Source organism: Apostichopus japonicus, chromosome 14 (assembly GCF_037975245.1).
Source record: "Apostichopus japonicus isolate 1M-3 chromosome 14, ASM3797524v1, whole genome shotgun sequence".
NCBI lineage: Eukaryota > Metazoa > Echinodermata > Holothuroidea > Aspidochirotida > Stichopodidae > Apostichopus > Apostichopus japonicus.
The window spans coordinates 7,861,762-7,882,165 of NC_092574.1; the positions used below are offsets into that span (position 1 = coordinate 7,861,762).

Consider the following 20,404-nt stretch of genomic DNA (forward strand, 5'->3'; position numbering starts at 1 on the left):
CCTCTCTAGATCTTCGTACGTTATTGCTGCCTGGGTTTAGGAAAACAGTCCTGTGGACAAGGCCGCCCTTGTTCTTCGCATATACGGGAAGTTACTAGAGGAGCAAAGTGGGCGGGGTCAGCTCATGTATGTAGCATGGTGGAGAGCGTTGAACGGCTTGTAATTGGGTCGGGATATGTGTCAATCTTACTGACTATTTCGTAATTGGTCAGTAAATTAACGACGCGTATGTATATACAGCGCAAGTCGAATTTCGCGCAAAATGCCCATATTTTTTATATCACGTGATTGGGCAATAACGTTAGTTTAGACAAGTTTAGACAACAACGTAAGTTTAGACAACAACGTAAGCTTAGACAACAATGTAAGTTTGAGCAACAACATGATAAAACAGCAGCAACAACTTTAGTTTAGACAGCGAAATATGGTTTCCCTTTTCGCGTTCCATATTCGCGTTCCATAGACTAGTGGGAGCTATCGCTCCCCTGTGCAAAAATTGACTTTTAAGGTAGCATACGCCCATTAAAAGCCCCATTGACTTACACACTAAATCACAAAAGTAATGTGGTCTCTAAGTCTAGATAGAAGTTTTCACTAGCTAAACGCTACCCATCACCGGATAGCTGACAAGTTGGCCTTTCATGGCACCATCAATTTTCCGTACCATGACCATGAAGATTTTTTTGCTATCCGAGCCGGAAGTTTTCGTCACTTGTAAACAAACCTCTTCACTCAGTGGTAAACAAATTTCCTACGCTGCTCCCGGGAGGCCTAAAGGGGTCTAAAATTGCCTCAATTGACCCAATTTTTTCACCACATGTACTTCCATTCATGCTCTTCAACATGAAAGCCACAAAAACTAGATTATGATTGATAACAGGTCACAAAAGATGTTCTCCTGCTGCTTTTTGGCACTTTTCCTGAAATAGGAGAACAATCCAGCGGATTGATATAGACTCTAATAGGAGTATGCCACCTTTAATAATTGGCGCCATTTTTGCATACAGTTTACATAATACCACAGAATACCCTTTATAGTTCATTGCAAAATACTAACGTCAAGGGAAATGGATGTCATACTCGATGAAAGCTGCGAAAGTCCGGCGGAGTCATCCCCTCCACCTAAAAAAAGGCATATGGTAGAAGGCATTCACGGTACACCAAGGTGACAGTACCTTCGCCCTTTCGTTTCCATTTCATTAACATAGGCTGAAATCTAAAAGTAACATAGATTGTTAGGCAAAACGTTAAACCGCATGGCTTACCCTACAGTAGTATAGTAAAGGCTTCATAATTGACGCACCCCCGTAATTGACGCACCTTCAATTATTACTAGCAACGATACAGCAGGCCACCTAAACTTTTTGCAGTGAAGCAGAATTACATATTTCATGAGTTTAAATACATTTCAGCTATTTGCTGACCAACTTGTGGTATTTTTTAAGCTTTTAACACCCTCCCCCGAGTTTTGCACGTTTTTTGGACATTTAGAAATCTTACACCCTCAAAATAACTAGCATTACCTCAATATGATAACACTACTCTCTGGGACCTGACCTGTCTGAGCTTAGAGGCTCAGAGCATAGCAAACAGCATCTAAAGTCAATGGATGTATACTAAGGCCTACACTACAGTTAGCTTATCGACGAATGTGTCAATTTAGGGGTATGAAAGAAATTGACACGGCAGACATTTTGTGGTCAAGTTCTGCTCAATTGTACGGTGCATAAGCACAGAACCTTAAATATTTTGTGATCATAACATTTCTGAGGAACTACACATATGAAAACATATACAGTTGAGTGATTTGGATTTTTCCTTGATAGACATCGTTGATCAAATCCTTAAGTGCGTCAATTATGAGCCCACCATGCTACTATTAGTATGAACTTAGGCTAGAACCGTGTCGTACAGTAGGTGCTGCCAACGTTTGCATGTGCCCTGCAATACGTAACGTTGCAGTGTGCCCAGACTGTAAAGTACGTCTTGTGCAGAGAACGTTTGGAACGTTTTCCGGGTGCATGCATATTGTGTCAGTTTTCTGTCCGTGAAATTTTAGTGATTTTATTAAAATGCACACTTTTATTTTGTTTGCAAGGCGTGCAAGTATATTTGGCGGCAGTTAATAACAATGTTGACTTTTTGCAGTAGGCTATACCTGCTGTTCATCTGCTTCTTCAGGATTGGGTCTAGGCCTATATTAACTTATTAGATATATGTCAGTAACAACACTTGCCCCATGTGTACATGCCAGACTGTAAAGTATTCCTTGTGCCGAGAACACATTTTTCACCACGGGTTTCATAAGGGAACGTAGCCAAATCTAGTCTGCGCCTGATGAAGCCACATCTGGACAATGACACCTTTACACTTTGTGCACACACCGTAAAATGAGCTCCCTAGCCCTGCAAAAGTTGTATGCAGAATGGGAGGAGCTGAAAGATATGCATGAGTAACTCTCCGAAGCAACTTGGACGATCCTGGCACCAGCGTTGCTTCGTTCTTTTGTTCTGCATGCAATACACTTTATAGTGGCAAAAGTGTGCCAATCTTTTGTATAGTTTATCTTTGCGCAAACGGTTACCTTTCCAGTGTTTAAACACAGACTAATAATGAGAAAATTGTTTGTTTTGTTTCATTTCGATCATCTTATTTTCATGTTCACATGTAAATAATACTGAATCCGAATGAACCCCAGTCGCACTCACAAAGAAAACAAAAAGGAATAGAAAATATGCCTACATTTGCAGTATCAACCTTATGATACATTACTACCAAGTTTATACTGTAAATTCCATTTGTTTTATTAACATTGCCTTAAGTTGGTATACAATGTGCGTAACTTAAAAATTTCCTAACATGACCACGTACAAACACAGTACGACAGGTAAAAGGCTTTGACAAAAAAAGAAAGAAGAACAAAAAAGAATGTTGAGAGCAAAACATTGGACGGTAAATTTCTTGTTCGACAGATAATAGTAATAGCAGCTACATTATGATGTAATGTTATAAAATGAAAAGATATTTTATCTTTCTTACAATCTTTTAAAGGATTGGTTCAGGTGTTTGACATGTCTATTTTGTATGAAAGAGCACAAAAAGACAAAAAGAACAGTGAAGAAACTACCATGATAGCATGCTCTGTTAAGGAGATATGACACTTTGAAGATATCAAAATTTCTTTGAAAACGACTGGTGTAGAAAGACTTACCTGAGGGTGTGATGTCACATCCTCACTTCCTTTAACATTTGTGAATATATTTCTTTAAAAATCTTTTACATTTTTTAACGCATTTGAAAATATAATATATAATATAATATATAAATATAATTTGGAATATAATCAAAAATTCCTCAGATGTTTAATCTCAAATACTTACTTTGACAAATATGAGATCTCCTGACATATCTTTTGGTTGAAAGTCATGAAATCTCACAAATTATTTAGAGAAAAAAAACAAAGACTTTTCAGGAATGTGAGGATGTGACATCACAGCTAGTCAGATTTCAGCAGTTTCTACACAATCTGATAAAACTTTACACTTGAATATCTCTTTAACCGAAGAAGATATTTGAACAGTTTTTTCACCATTGTGTTTCTTTTATTTTCCTCTTTCATATAACATAAACATGTATGACAACTGAACCAATCCTTTAAAAGTTGAACTTCTGATATTTTGAAATATTCAACATGTACAATACGGTACAAGTGCTGCGTGTTCTGGTTTATATGAAAATCTTGGCAAGTTTCCAAAAAGTTTCTCATATGAAAATCTTGGCGAGTTTCCAGAAAAGTTTCTCTTGACACTAGATCAACACCCACTATGAATTGGTTGCGTCCTTATAACCCCTATAGGTATTCGTAGCACAGGTGCATCCTCGACTAGACCACTACTGTCATGTGTACAAGTAACATTCAGTACAAAGATCAACTCCTGTAAGTTTGCTCTGCAGGCTTTCGTCGAGAGCGGCGAATCTTAAAACTTTGCACAAAAAGTCGTATAGAATATGTGTGATAGCAGAAAGAAAAAAAATTTGTACGGCAATAAACCAAGGCACAATGAATGCGAACAATAGACCATTGATAAGTTGCGACGGACTGTAAGTAAGCTCCTATTCATGAATTTCTGTCACTCTTTCTTGTTGCTAAGAAAGCCTATTATTACGTGTTCGTAGACCCAACCCACGGCTGCCTCATTAACTTGCCAAGTATAGTACTGTGGTCACTGGGTCGTGAAGAATATTCAGTAGCAGCATAATGGGCAGAAGATTTGCGCGGCACCAGGCGCAGACTAGATTTGGCTATGCTCCCTAAGGAGGTGCCAGGTGCGAAACAGTTTGCATAACTTCCTAACTGGGGCCCAGATACTATTTTAAACAAAAAGGCATGGTATCCCATTTTTCAACTTAGTAATGCCCAGCTTATTCTTTATAGGCCTATTTTGTAGAAGTATGCTTATTACATAGTGCAATGCTTCATTATAATACACTCTTTGGTCAAATTCTTTGCAAACATCAACAACAGTTTTAAATTTCAAAACATTGGTTATGCATGATGGTAGGTTTTAACTTTGGGTATAAATTTGAACTAATTATAATGAAAAAAAAAAACACTCTTTTACAACTTTGTTAGCATGTCATAGCAACAACCATGACTTGGCTAGGCTCACACAACTCTTAAAGACTTCTATGAGTATATAGCACTACTGGCCCTTCTGTCTCCTTTTTTATGATAGTAATATCCCCTGCTGCAAGGCCTACTTACAAACATAGGCTGTGAGTTGCTCTGAGTACTGCAAATTAAAAAACTTTTTCACAAGTTGTAACCTGATGATATTTTGAGTTGTGGCTGTTTAAAATCCAACACTTAGTGACACAAGGGTCTAAACTTCAGCAGCCTGCTAAAGAGTGTCATGTGTGATTTTTTTTGTGAAGAAAAATAGGCAGCCACAGCTCAGAGTTGCAGTGAGGTTACTTGTCCAAGCCTAGGTATTAGTACAACATCAAGTAATGGTACAGATAACAGGCCAACCTTTGTAGCCATTGTAGCAGCATCAGTCCTAGCTGAAGTTCTTTGACACTTGGTTGGACCGATATAGATGCAGCCCTCCATATTCTGTGACATGTTTTACATCACTTTCAATTGGGTCATGGATTTTTCATTTTGCACAGAAAATATCACTTACAGTTTGAATCACTTTCTTCTCGGAATGTTTATGTTTATAGCCTAACTTGCAAAGAAGTGATGATGTTGTATTTTGTACCACTAATATTACAGAGACTAAAAGGTAGCACTATTTGTGGTGATTGAATTATCCATTGCGGCGATAGAATTTTAGTCATGCTGACCACATGTGGTGATTAGTTTTAAAAATAGTTGTAGCCCATAGGTTGAAGGTTCCCATACGTGACAGGTTTTCAGCGACCCTGTCTTGTTGATCTTGATATTCTGGGCCAGCCCCACTCCTATGTTCATGGTATAACCATATGCTGCATTTTACATTGACGTTACAAACTGGGTCCTAGTTTGCATGCCAGGCTGTCAATAAGACTAAATAAGACAAGTTTAATTCAAATGAATTATGATATTTTGCAGCAACATATCTCTTTCTTTGTTCTTAAATATAGTTCAACTACAGAAGCTTGCAACAAACCACGTACAAATTATATTGATTGGGATGAGTACTTCATGGCAGTAGCATTCCTGTCAGCTCAGCGAAGTAAAGACCCAAACTCACAGGTATGGTTTACACAGTTTACTTAATAACATTGAAGCCCAACTCTCTGTTCAATAATGACTCTGAGTCTGACAAGATATTAATGGTATAGATTGGTTGATTTACAGCTGCCATGATGGTTACACGATCGATAGTAATTACGCAGCCATTTTGGCAGGTGCCGTCTTGGCAGGTGCCATCTAGGCAGGTGCCATCTTGGCAAGTGCCATCTTGGCTGTGCCATATTGTGGCACTATCCATATATTAGCTGATCCCGCTCTCGCAGTGTAGAAAGAACCGGCAATTTTAGCAGATCTGATAACCATATGAGGGGAACCTTTGACAAATATAAAATAGTATATTGAAATCAAGTAGTTGTCATATATAGCTTTTTGTATGTACATTATAAACTTCCAGGTCCATTTTAAATGTACCTGTTGTTAACAGCATACTGTATTTTTCAAACACATTTTGTTTTCAGGTTGGGGCATGCATCACCAACAGTGAAAACAAGATCGTTGGTATTGGATATAATGGGATGCCCAACGGTTGTAAGGACAGCGAACTCCCCTGGGGCAGGGCTGAAGACTGGCTGGATTCAAAGTATCCCTACGGTAAAGTCATAATAACTTTAGAGGATTATTTCACTCTCCTCTCTTCTTCTTTTGTGATTTGTTAGATAACATAATCCCTTTCAAGGACATTCTGCCATCTGAATGTTGTCCTGGATTTATCACAGTTTGGTTTGTTTCCCCTATCCCTCATGTTTCTTTTTAAAGTAGCTTATATGTCGTGGACCAGGTGTGGTCCGAAGGGGTTTATAGGTCAACCCGAATGGGCGCAAATAAAAATGACTAAGACTAACTATGAATGATTGGCTGATTTATGATTATCTTCCTGGAATTATGAAAGCAGTTAATAAGAATCATTTATACAGAAGAGATCAAATAAATACCCTATGAAACTAATAAAAGGCACAAACAGTAGAAAGTACCAGGACAGAAACAAAATACCCCTGAGAGCTACTCCACAACTCCACACAGAGGAAAAGACGCAGTCAGTAGAAACCCCAGAGACTTCGGGGAGAAAATATGATATAATAGTGAACCCTGACATATATTTGAATGGTATGATAGCCTTAATGTAGTGTAAAATTTTATACAAATTTGATGAAGGTCAGAGTTCATTTAAGGTCACGAGGGGCAAAACTTGAAATACTTGTAAACACTATCTCAGGAAACTTTATTGGCTCTCAGATGAGTAATGAGTACAAGAACTGTATTGTTTTTTGGTGGAGGTCAAAGGTCATTTGGGGCCAGCAAAGGTCACACTCTGTTAAGCCTTATGAACACAAACCTTGTAAACACGATATCCCAAGATAGACAGATATACTCTCCATCTGCAGTATTAACTTCGACCAGGGATATTAGCTTGCAAACTACTCTTGTGCTGCTGCATATGTATTTTACATCTATTGGCAAACCGCTGGGATGGGTTTCTCTATGGCTTACTTTTTTATTCCTTGCCCGAAATTTTAAACATGACATAAGATGTTTCATCAGATATGTCTCATCAGATGTCTTATTGGCATATGACTTTCCTATAATGAGTACAAGAGCCCAGTAATTCTTTGAAACTGTGTATTTGCAGTGGTAATTTGATAGCCTTGTTCATTTATAATTAACTTGTTCTTGTGGGGATGGGGGGGGGCTGGAAGGAGGTGGGGGGAGAAAAGAGGTGGAGTAGGGTGGTGAGGGCAAAAAGGCAAATTGGATGATAGCATGGTAACTAAACATTTCAATGTTAAATTGGATGATAGCATGGAAACTAAACATTTCAATGTTAATATTAAATTGGATGATAGCATGGTAGCTAAACATTTCAATGTTAAATTGGATGATAGCATGGTAACTAAACATTTCAATGTTAAATTGGATGATAGCATGGTAACTAAACATTTCAATGTTAAATTGGATGATAGCATGGTAACTAAACATTTCAATGTTAAATTGGATGATAGCATGGTAACTAAACATTTCAATGTTAAATTGGATGATAGCATGGTAACTAAACATTTCAATGTTAAATTGGATGATAGCATGGTAACTAAACATTTCAATGTTAAATTGGATGATAGCATGGTAACTAAACATTTCAATGTTAATGTTAAATTGGATGATAGCATGGTAGCTAAACATTTCAATGTTAAATTGGATGATAGCATGGTAACTAAACATTTCAATGTTAAATTGGATGATAGCATGGTAACTAAACATTTTAATGTTAAATTGGATGATAGCATGGTAACTAAACATTTCAATGTTAAATTGGATGATAGCATGTTAACTAAACATTTCAATGTTAAATTGATAGCATGGTAACTAAACATTTCAATGTTAAATTGGATGATAGCATGGTAACTAAACATTTCAATGTTAAATTGGATGATAGCATGGTAACTAAACATTTCAATGTTAAATTGGATGATAGCATGGTAACTAAACATTTCAATGTTAAATTGGATGATAGCATGGTATCTAAACATTTCAATGTTAAATTGGATGATAGCATGTTAACTAAACATTTCAATGTTAAATTGATAGCATGGTAACTAAACATTTCAATGTTAAATTGGATGATAGCATGGTATCTAAACATTTCAATGTTAAATTGGATGATAGCATGGTAACTAAACATTTCAATGTTAAATTGGATGATAGCATGGTAACTAAACATTTCAATGTTAATATTAAATTGGATGATAGCATGGTATCTAAACATTTCAATGTTAAATTGGATGATAGCATGGTAACTAAACATTTCAATGTTGTAACAACAGAAACTGACAGTTCCAAACCTGATAAGTCTTGATTCTTTGCTAGTCCTGGATTTTAGAGCTAAGTGTAAAGGAATTTCTACTTGACTAAGACATTTTTGTAACCTAGGTTGGTAAAATTGGGTTAACCTGTTCGACAATGAGGGTAAGCGGACTCTCTGTCTGACTAAACTGAAGGAGTGGGTTTTGTGTAAATGTTGGTGAGAATCCCTTATTTTAGGTCATAATTTTGATTTCCAGTGGCTGCTATTAAAAAAGTTTAAAAAAGTTAAATGTAGCAAGAAGAGAAATCCTGAAGATCAATGACTTAATTCTCTCGTTATCTACCGCAGTGTGTCACGCTGAGCTGAATGCTGTTCTGAACAAGAACTCTTCTGATGTGAAAGGCTGTAAGATCTATGTTGCCTTGTTTCCGTGCAACGAATGTGCAAAGGTGATCATCCAGACTGGTATCCGAGAAGTGGTTTATTACTCTGATAAATACCACAAGAAACCGACCATGGTGGCATCCAAGAAATTGCTAAATCTAGCTGGTGTCACATACAGGTAATAACAGTTATCCAAACTGTACACAGACTTTGAAAATGATCTCAAAAATAGAATTATTAAATCAGGTCTTCCAAGTTTTGGACCCATCATGGATTCACTGAAAAATTTAAAGGGAAGATTTGCCAGAGCCGAACAAAATAAAGACGTTACAAACTTCCGACTTGTTTGTCTGAGTTTGTAAAAAAAAAAAAAGCTTGAATTGTAAAATTGAGTAATTTGGGAAGGTTGTTGTTTGGACCGTGAACAAGTAGGCCCATTAAAGCAGCAATTTGCGTTTGGTCGCCGTTTTCTACCTTTTTGACATGTCCATCGAGCCTTTCACATATATCAATCACTAAACAGCAAACTAAGATATTAGCCAAGTTTTCCCCTGCCAACAATGTTAATAGGAGAGTAATTAAGGATATTTGCAGATAATGAGAAAAGTGTCCACGACAAATTCCACATTTAAAATTAATCGCATACAGATCCCCCAAACCCACTAGTTTTAATTCAACCAATCAGAGATGCAAGGGCTAGTTATGAGCCGTTGCTCAAAATAGCTGCAAGACTTTGCGTTGGTACATCCAGGGAGTTGTTATCGAACTCCCTGGTACAACTGCCATATAGACTTTACACAAATCAAGCATGGTGTTGTATTACATATTGGTCAATGATGTTCGTAGTGTTTAAATTTCATATTATGGGTGAGATTAATTGGGATCCCAACGGAAAATATCTTGGAGGAAAACAAAGTTGAAAGTTGCAAATTTTTCAACTTTTATGCCACTATTTAAAGTAAGATTTAAATAGATAAGCTAGTTATGTATGTCGTTATGGTATAGTGGAGTCAGTGAGGTTGAGAAAAATCATAGAAAAGGACGCAAAATGCTGCTCGAAGAAACGTCACACAATGCTACAGGGCCTATATGAAGTTTTCAGCCAGCAGGGGGAAAAGTGTGATAATGTCCTTGCCACTTCTGTACACCCTTTGTTTTTCACTTCTCTCTTCAAGACAATACATCCCAAAGAAGAGGCAAATCACGATAGATTTTACATCCATCGATCCAGATGTACATCCGACGAGTAACAAAGAGATTGTGAATGGTCTGTGACTTTGTGTCATCTACCTGAGGGTGTATGGGTGTTATAGAGGTCTCTTCTACTCAGTCTGGAATTAATCGCAAGTTTTGAGAAACAAACCATAGAGACGTATCGTCTTCCATCTTAGAGCGGTGACTTGTTTTGACAGGCATCCATTTGTCAAGGGTGACCTTTAATTACTTCCTTTGGGTATTTGGTGTACATTGGATGTTAACAAACTGTGCCGGAAGTATTACACAGGGTTTTCATACGTATCTAGTATCACATAGCAAAGTGCCTCACTGAACAACACGGTCTGTAACCTCTATGCAAATGATGTATAGGGATATGTTGTAACACAGATGTCAGAACTTCAGTATTGTCACATGGAGGTATTTTAGAATTCATATCAAAGTTTCACTATCACTTAATTGGTTATTATGTTTTTTGCTGAAACTCCGGCATTTTGACCCGTATCAGCTCATTTAAATATTTCATAGATACTTGAAAGTGTAATTATGCATGCTAGTATTCACTAGATCATAACCATGTTAATCTTGGTTGTCTAACTCGCATCCTTTTGGCAGTTACATGTAGTAAACCATCTCGCAAACTTGACCATGTACGTAATGTAATGTAAATAAAATCTTATATAGCGCACTACGCGCGATGCATCTGTGCGCTTTACAAACAATCTAGAAAATACAATGCCATAAAACAATAAATAGAAAATACAATAAATACATAAACCATCTACAGAAATATACAGGAATATGAGATCGAAAAACTATTAAAAGTACTGGTGAAGCGTAAAGCAATAAAACAGATTGACTACAAAATCTACAATTTGAATGCTAAAAAGTGATAATTCCAATTGAAGTTAGAACCTAAAAACCAACACGACAGAACAATATAAAACAGATATAAACAGGAATATGAGATCAAAAAACTATTAAAAGTACTGGTGAAGCTTAAAGCAATAAAACAGATTGACTACAAAATCTACAATTTGAATGCTAAAAAGTGATAATTCCAATTGAAGTTAGAACCTAAAAACCAACACGACAGAACAATTTAAAACAGATATAAACAGGAATATGAGATCGAAAAACTATTAAAAGCATTGGTGAACCGTAAAGCAATAAAACAGATTGACTACAAAATCTACAATTTGAATGCTAAAAAGTGATAATTCCAATTGAAGTTAGAACCTAAAAACCAACACGACAGAACAATATGAAACAGATATAAACAGGAATATGAGATCGAAAAACTATTAAAAGCATTGGTGAAGCGTAAAGCAATAAAACAGATTGACTACAAAATCTACAATTTGAATGCTAAAAATTGATAATTCCAATTGAAGTTAGAACCTAAAAACCAACACGACAGAACAATATAAAACAGATATAAACAGGAATATGAGATCGAAAAACTATTAAAAGCATTGGTGAAGCGTAAAGCGATAAAACAGATAAAAGTACTGGTGAAGCGTAAAGCAATAAAACAGATTGACTACAAAATCTACAATTTGAATGCTAAAAATTGATAATTCCAATTGAAGTTAGAACCTAAAGACCAACACGACAGAACAATATAAAACAGATATAAACAGGAATATGAGATCGAAAAACTATTAAAAGCATTGGTGAAGCGTAAAGCGATTAAACAGATTGACTACAAAATCTACAATTTGAATGCTAAAAAGTGAAAATTCCAATTGAAGTTAGAACCTAAAAACCAACACGACAGAACAACATAAAGTCTAAAAAATCCTAGAAACCATCTTTGTAGTGCTCTTGAATGAGATGCGTTTTCAGGTGTGACTTGAAGGAGGTGAAGTTCGTGATCATACGAATTCCGGGAGGCAGTTCGTTCCAAAGATCAGGTACGGCGACCGAGAATGCTGTGGGGCCATAGTGCTTCTTGTTATTGGTGTTGCGCGGAACAAGAGTGAAAGGCTTAGAGCGAAGGGCGCGTTTGGGTACCCGAGGTGTGATCAGCTCAGACAGGTAAGACTGTGCCGTTCCGTGTATGCATTTAAATGCAGTAATTGAAATTTTGAATGTTATGCGTTGGTGTATAGGTAGCCAATGTAGATCGTAGAGGATAGGAGTGATATGTTCGTGACGTCGTGAACGAGTGATCATGCGAGCGGTTGCGTTTTGGATAGTCTGTAGAGGATGAAGTGCAGTTTTAGAAGACCGTTCAGACGTTCCTCCAAACATTTGAATTCCTTCACGTTGATTGAAAGATGAAAAAAATTCGGATTTTCACACTATCACCCTGCCTAGCAATTAAAGTGCCTTAAAAGTAGATCATTGCATAGATGGCAAGCACATATATATATACAGTACTGGGCTCTTAAGCAGCAGATGTTATTTTTTGCCTTTCTATTAAATTTAATTTATAAATTAATTATGTGCTTGATTGATATTTTGCCGATGAACGGTTTGTACACAGAGGATGGACACAGTCTTGAAATTTTGTTGACATTTGAATTTATCCAATTACTCAGTCTTTGTAAGGGGTTCAAAGTTTGGTTGCCAAAAAGAAAAATTGTCATGATTTTTGAAACACAACTGCTGTGGTGTTTCGAGAAGCCAGTCTGTGCTGAAATAGTCTGAAGAGCTGATGATTTTGTTGTTAATGTTACAGATGGCAGGCAGTGTTTAATTTACACAGGAAAAGGATTCAAGCATTTTAAAGCATTCAAGCAGTCATCTATCACTTTTATTCTTTCTCTTTTCCTTTTCTTAGTGAGAATTTGCAAATAAGTTAATTGACAGCAATTATTGACTTGAGCATATCAACCTGTCTGTAAGTTTATGCAATGGTTTACCTATGTTTGGGTTGATTTTTTCGTTGTTGTAGAATGCAACTTTATTCACAAGTTTTCACTTTCGGAATTTGTAAATCTGACAAAAACTGGCTAGTTAAGCAATTGTGATATACGATATTTTGATTTGTGTACAAACGTACAACTACTGTGTTTGACAAGAACTAAATTGCTGGTTCCACTGGCTAGATACTGGCTTGATAGATATGTGATGACACAATTATCATTTCATTAATTTCAAATATGTGCTGTCTTTGATTAAGGAGAGATCCAATTTTTCCAGGTTAACCATTTGTATCAGTATATTCAATAATTATAATAATAATAATAATAATAATAATAATCAATAGAAAAAATGAATGTATTATTTGGAAGGAATTGAGGAAGAGGGCAAAGAATAATAAGAACAATCAGATGTTAACAGTAAGCTCTTATGGTACAAAGCTTGTTAGACAATAAATGGTTAATCGGGAACGACCAACTCTGTCGTTAGAGTGGCAGCGCTTATTATCTAGAAATTGCTGGCGAGATGAAAAGTTTAAGTCTAAAATGTTGACTCTTTCAATCTTTCATTTAACTTTATAAAGAGTTGGACTATCTGTGGCCTTTTACTTTTGGTTAAGATTAAATTCCAAGTGCTTTAAGATTCCAAATTTGTAAATCTTTAATAGTTCTGTTATTTGTTGATATAATTCTGTACTGTTACTTTCATGTCTGCTAATTTTTTATATAATTGATTTATTTTGTAAATATTTTTCACAGATATTGAACTTTGAAATCTGTGATACATTTTGATCAAGATTGTGTCTGATCCTAGAAGGTAGAACACACTTGATTTGCTGTCTAATCAAAGAAAGTGGAGTTTGACTCTTGTGATCTGATCCAAGAAAAAGCATCAAAATTCCTGTGTGATCCAAGATGGTAGATTATCTGTGTTGTGTCTGATCCAGGCAGATGGATCATGACTGCCGGACCTGATCCAAGAAAATGGATCAAGATCCCTGTCTGATCCAGGAAAGTAGATCACATTTGGTGGATCCGATTCTAGAAGATGGATCATGATTGCTGGATCTGATCCAAGAATGTGGATCAAGATTCCTGTCCGATCCAGGAAAGTAGATCACATTTGCTGGATTGGATTCTGGAAGATGGATTATGATTGCTGGATCTGATCCGAGAAAGTGGATCAAGATTCCTGTCTGATCTAGGATAGTGAATCAAGATTGCTGTCTGATCCAGAAATGTAGATCATATTTCCTGTTATCTGTTCCTGTAAAGTTGATCAGGGTTAATGTCATCTTATACCGAAAGGTAGATTGTGATCGTTGTGTCATAGCCGGATCAGAATTGCAGAGATATGATCCTGAAAGGTGGATCATGGCTGACGTGACTGAAGTATTGAAGTCAAGCATTGAGTTCATTCACATTATGACATTGATCTCCTTGGATTCTCATTCGATTGAGATCAACAGATTTATGAAGGATGGTCATTTCTAAAGACGTCACGGGTAGCATGTGTGCCTCGTTATATTTAGTGGATTAATTTTATAAATTTTATAACATACATATTTAATATTCTATAGACGATGTATGTAGATGATTTGGCAATAATCAATTTTTCCTTTTTATTACTTGGAGGTAGAAGGTTAAAAGGTAGCTGCATGAAGTGGACGATTAAACTGTATGTACATTTGTCTAAAAGTTAGTCATGTATCATGTTAACCACATATATACCCTTAACAACGGCTGGATGCATGCATGCACAAAGTCAGGTGCCCTGTCATGTAAAGACACAAATTAAAGGGGTACATGTGTCAGCACCAGATGTTAAATTCTTCAAGAAAGTTCTGTGACTTTTAAAAACATTAAAGACTAAGTTCACAGTACTTAGGAAGTCTTGTGTGTATGTTGCATATAGAGTAGGTTTTGATGTGGGTGTGTCTGTAATTGGTAAGGTTGATACCCACTGGTTGCATGAAAATATGCACTGACTAATGCAAGCCAATAAGCAGACCGGTCGCCTTCGTTAATGTATACCATCCCACTGCTGACACCATGTGTCATTCCATACTGATACCTTACTTATGTATCTGCAGGAAGTTTTCTCTTCCCACCCATCAGTTTACCTTTTAATGCTACAATGGGAATTGTTCGGGTTTTTTTCACAATTATTTTGTAACAAATTTATTTAAACACTTCTGTTTCAACAAACAAAGACACGTTGCTCTACCCAGATTGGCAGAGGTGTTACGAGTTCAACCTGGTTAGCCCGCGCTTGGTTTATACCAGGAAAAAAATGGCGATATTTCTGGTATCAAAGCTGTCTTCCTTTTCTTACTCCTCAAGCTCTTTTGCGAAAATAAATTCCTTCTGCAGCTGCTTCATTAACTAACCAGGTTGAACTCGTAATGGTCCAGTTCCTCCTGATCTGAGGTATAAAATCATAATTAATAATAATTATTATAATAGATTATTACTCAGTTTTGTATGAATTTTTATTATCACTACTCAAGGGAAACATGAACTGCCTTGATACAAAACTAATGATATCTGTAGTTTTTATTGATTCCTATCTCTATGATGGTGTGTGTGTTTGTGTCTGTGACACCTGCCTCTAAACACCTAACGAAAATCAATATGGTGGGTGAACTTCATATGTTTAGTATGTGGATGAACCTCATTGATTACAAGATCCCTATTTTTTTTTCTGCAGAGGTCAAAGATCAACAGATCAAAGTCTGAAAATCTTGTAATCATGATAACTCCAAAAGTATAACTTAGGTGGACATACTTGGTATTGGATCCACCTTACTGATCAAAAGAACCCTGCATTTTAAAATGGTCGTCAGTCATCTCAAGGGATTTAACTTGTTGCTTGCTTTCCCAAATTTGCCAAGGTTCCCAAGTGGTCTGGAAAAAAGGTAAGGCAAAATTACTGTCATGAAAGTCCTTGAATTTTGATGTTCAGACTGAGAAAGAGAAGAAATATACTCTATTGAAAACTTCCTTTCTTTTTTGGGGGTAAAAACGCCAGGGGGGGGGGGGGTGAGAAAATGACGGGGAAAAAGACGGGGAGAAAATGACGGGGGTAGGGGGCATAGGCATTTCGCCTTCATGCAATTGGACTGCCATTTTTGGCACTACTGTTTGTGTAAACACTTCACAAGTTAGGGACACAAGTCAAATTGTTGGTTCTCTGCCCCTCCCCCTCCCTCCACCCAATCGAAATTCTTTTCTTCAGACCTGCATAGGAGGTCATGTTTGGATTATTTGTAATGTACCATCCTAGCCTTCGTACAAGTTAGCGAATTTATGAGGTTTAGCCTTACATAAAGATAATATTATGGATATTACAGCTAGGCCTACAGTATCCTGTTGTAGTCAGATGTGTCCTGATGCACCCTTCAACACCCTTCCGCCAACTGTACCCACAGGAGCATCTTCTTCAGAATTTGTTTTGTGTAGAAGTAATTACAAACATTTCTTATTTTTCCTTGAATTTTATCCTTTTTTATTTTATTTCATAGAACTGATGATGATAATACTGAGAAGAATACAACCCTTGAACAAACCACTTGATTTGAAGAGACCATTAGGTCTATTCAGGAGACTGGAATTGTACATCACCAATCAGAAAACAGCTAGTAGGAGATGATCTCCATGGAGGTGATTTATAGTTCGAGAGAGATTGCATCAAACAAGGCAGATATATCGTAGCAACGAAGGGCAACGAAGATGAAAATGGGTATAGCTTTGATGGAAGAGGTAGTCCTGACCATGGATGCAGTCCCAAGAGATTCTTCAAAACATGACAGTAAGTGAACTTGAGGGTCCAGCCAGGAAATTCTAAGAATTAATTCACCACATTGTGTGTGATTAGAGAAGCACAGACATCACCGCTAAACAACACAAAAAACATGCATATGAGGAACTCTAAGGAGATGAATTTAATTAGGCGCTGTGTCAAAAAAAGAGAGGCTGAAACAATATCACGCACTGTAAATGATCTTAGCAGATCAGCAGTCAGGCGCGGATCCAGAGGGGGGTCCAGGGGGTCCGGAACACCCTCTGCTCTTGGCTCCCCCCAAAAAAAAGAAAAAAGGGAGAAAAAAGGGGAAAAAAAGAAAGAACAAAATAATTAAATTAAACGCCAATTTTAAACATGTAGGACGTCAGAAGGGCGGTTATCCTTACAAGTCAGCCAGGTGTGTCTTTTCCGTCAAATGAACTACAGTGTCCACGCGTGCTACACGCGCCAAATATGCCAAAAAATCTCAATTTTCAAACCGAAAAGTTTCAAAATTGAGGTGGTGTTCGAATTTTTTTGGGCGGTGAGGTGGCAGAGCGGTAGGCTGCATAAGATGCGCCAACGAATTCTTCATTAGACTGAGTAGTTTTAAAAGCTGCATAGCGCCATCAATTAATCGTCGCTTGTTATACAGTACATGCATTTTTTTGTGTGCATATTTAAAAGTCATGACTGATTTGACTTGAATATGACAGATATATTATATTGACATGAGATCCATATGTTTGGCTAGGTACATGCAGCTTAGAATACTCGGGAAGTGCCGTTTCCGGCCATCTGGGGGGTTTGTAAAGCCCAAAATTTTATGGTAAGCTCCGCGCCAACCGATGGTGGCGCTCCGCTTATATAGTCTTACGTTCAGGCGCGGCTGGACCGGTCAGAACCCCCCCCCCTGTCACAAATCCTGCATCCGCCCCTGGCAGTGTTTTGTAGTGTGAAAACAGCCCTGTGTGAGACTGTATGGTACAAGAGATTATGTTCCATGCAGCCTGGATACAGGATACAGCGTCCCGCAGGCAGGCTGCATGTGGCACAAACTTTTGTGCCGTGCAGCCCTCTTATTTCACTGGGCTTCTTGTGTTGTTCTACATTCATTCATTCACTTCATACGTATATTAGTAACATGAGAAAACACTACTTTCTGATTTCTAGGCGAAGGGAAAAGGAAGTTTTGCAATGGCGTATGTGTGTGTGCAACTGCAAAACGTACCAAAGGAAAGCTTCAAGGAACTTTTTTGGGTTTGTAGATCCACCTTGGTGAATAAAATAATTCTGTTGCTTTTTGTTGAGGTCAAAGGTAATTAGAGGTTAACAGAGGTCACAGCGTGTAAACCTAGTAACCACAAGGACCCCTCCAATGCCTTACAGTAGCCAGGTGTTATCCTGTTGTTGTAACCTGCAGTATCCTTCAGTGTTTCTCCTTTAAAGGCATTGAATACTCGCCCCAAACCGCGTGCGGCCATCTGAAAATGTTAACTTTCTGTTGCTTGCAAGTGACGTTTTGTTCGTGTCGCTACAAAATACAGACAGTACAGTAATGAAACGTGATACCTTGTTATCTTTAGCTGGACCTGAGATGTTCATCGCTGTATCGTTTGTACACTGTGCTTTGGGTATTGACCGCAGCTGTATGTACTGACTGTACATTTTTTTCTAATTACCGATGGTAGCAAGCTGTGTGTGTATTTTCTAGGATCGATGGTGGTGCCTAACACTTCTGTTACACCTCATTCGAAACTAGGTCAGATTACCGGCATTAGACGTTTTTTTTTGCGCGCGCGAGTCTTCACACCCTTTAAAGAATTTATTTTGTATTTGTAGTAAGAACAAAATTTCTGTTTTTAATTTCATTCATTTTTGTTATTTTATAGAATTGATGGCGATAATACTGCGAGAAAAGAGAGAAAAGAATACAAGCCTTGAACCAAACCACTTCAGTTGAAGAAACCAGTAGCTTCGTTGAGAGGAATGGATCTATGCCAGGTCAAGAAAAGAACCACAAATTTGAAGAGAAAAAAAGCACAAGTTATTATATCAAATGATGGAGAGGAGTGTGATGTCTTCCAGTACTAGTCAAATACTTATGATGAATGTTAACATGTTTTGTGTAGTACCCTAGCATGTATGTGCAAAGGTTGTAATAAAACAGATCCAACATCGGGAATTACGTCACACAGGAAAGACTTTCCATGTGCTCGCCAATTCCTGCCTGGGAACCTGGTTGATATCCACAAGTTTATCACATGTAAGCAGCTGGTTATGGAAATGTTACTGGAGTAATAAAAAAAAACTACATATATATGTTCGTTGATTGGCGTCTATGGAACCTGGTTGATATCCACAACTATATAACATGTAAGCAGCTGGTTATGGAAATGTTACTGGAGTAATAAAAAAAAACTACATATATATTTTGGTTGATTGGCGTCTATAGAACCTGGTTGATATCCACAACTATATCACATGTAAGCAGCTGGTTGTGGAAATATTACTGGAGTAATAAAAAACTACATATATATGTTGGTTGATTGGCGTCTATCCAGGCACAGAGTGCTCTATGTCCGGTGGACAGAGCGAAGTATAGGTGAGAATTAGTTGAGACTATATATATGTATTTTGCCTGGGAAAAAGAATAAGGAACTCAACATTTCAAAACAGAATTCCCACCTTAGTAATAACAGTTGTTTCAAATGAAATATTTAAAGGTTCTTTGTTAGCATGCATCAGTCAGTAAAGATTTCCTTCGAAGGGAAAATTCCTCTAACAGCTTTGAAGAAAGTGGAAACATGATTTGAACTGATAATTACCAAAATTAATCAATGTGCCTTTACCATAACCATTTATTTGTTTGCTTTAAGAAATAAATTTAAAAAAAAAAAACTGAGTGTGGCCTTGTAAATTTTATCATGGCTATATAAATATTTAAATCTGTCAGATCTCCCAGAAAACATCCTGTCACGAATAAAATAAGCAGCAAATCCATGAAATTTGATATCCGAATGTGTCATATAGGCCTGCTTGCTTTGAACAAGAAGATACACATGTCTATAGTATTGGTCTAGTAAATAAAGGGTGTGAAGACTCTCGCACAAAGAAATATATGATGCCGGTAATCTGACCTAGTTTCGAATGAGTTGTAACAGAAGTGTTAAACACCACAATCGATCCCAGAAAATACACACACAGCTTGCTACCATCGGTAATTAGACACTAGTGTACAATCAGTACGTACAGCTACGGTCACTACCCACAGCACAGTCAAGGGCGGCGGAACCGGGGGGGCACAGGGGGCACGTGCCCCCCCACTTTTCCTCAGATGAAAAATGTGCCCTTTTTCTACATAAAATTTCTAAAATAAAAAGCGAAACCCACGTCAAATGAAATATTTCGGGAAGTTTTGTTTACTACCACAGGCGTAGGAGCCCAATTTGATTTGGGGGGCTGTAACGACCTGCCCGAAAAATATTACCAAAATTTTTCGCGCGCTTCGCGCGCGTTCAACATGTTAATATGCATATCATATAGGCATGCAAAGGTTATTACATCGCATGCCAATAACATACAATCATTTGTCGTGTTATAACCCTTCCAAA

The 20,404-nt window shown here is 37.3% G+C and overlaps 1 protein-coding gene across 4 annotated transcripts; it reads left to right on the top strand.

The window, feature by feature from the left end:
- Positions 1-1,003: 1,003 nt before the first annotated feature.
- On the top strand, positions 1,004-20,064 carry LOC139979879 (deoxycytidylate deaminase-like). 4 transcript variants are annotated; one of them, XR_011797383.1, is made up of 6 exons: positions 1,004-1,165; positions 5,629-5,740; positions 6,199-6,331; positions 8,886-9,099; positions 16,531-16,817; positions 18,683-20,064. XR_011797383.1 is itself a non-coding variant. In XM_071991064.1 (5 exons), the coding sequence occupies exons 1-5, from the start codon at positions 1,068-1,070 to the stop codon at positions 13,770-13,772; spliced, it is 564 nt and encodes a 187-aa protein (XP_071847165.1). In that variant the 5' UTR covers positions 1,005-1,067; the 3' UTR covers positions 13,773-15,547. The 4 variants fall into 4 exon arrangements, 2 of the variants coding, with proteins under 2 accessions (XP_071847165.1, XP_071847164.1); XR_011797384.1 differs by having other exon boundaries at positions 16,531-16,669; XM_071991064.1 differs by lacking the exons at positions 16,531-16,817; positions 18,683-20,064 and adding an exon at positions 13,766-15,547 and having other exon boundaries at positions 1,005-1,165.
- The last annotated feature ends 340 nt before the right edge of the window (positions 20,065-20,404 follow it).

Excerpts from the sequence above, each read along its gene's own strand:
- LOC139979879 (XM_071991063.1), top strand. The coding sequence starts at position 1,068 with ATGGATGTCATACTCGATGAAAGCTGCGAAAGTCCGGCGGAGTCATCC. Across the intron at positions 6,332-8,885 it reads GGATTCAAAGTATCCCTACG|TGTGTCACGCTGAGCTGAAT; the intron begins GTAAAGTCATAA and ends TATCTACCGCAG. Across the intron at positions 9,100-10,096 it reads CTAGCTGGTGTCACATACAG|ACAATACATCCCAAAGAAGA; the intron begins GTAATAACAGTT and ends TCTCTCTTCAAG.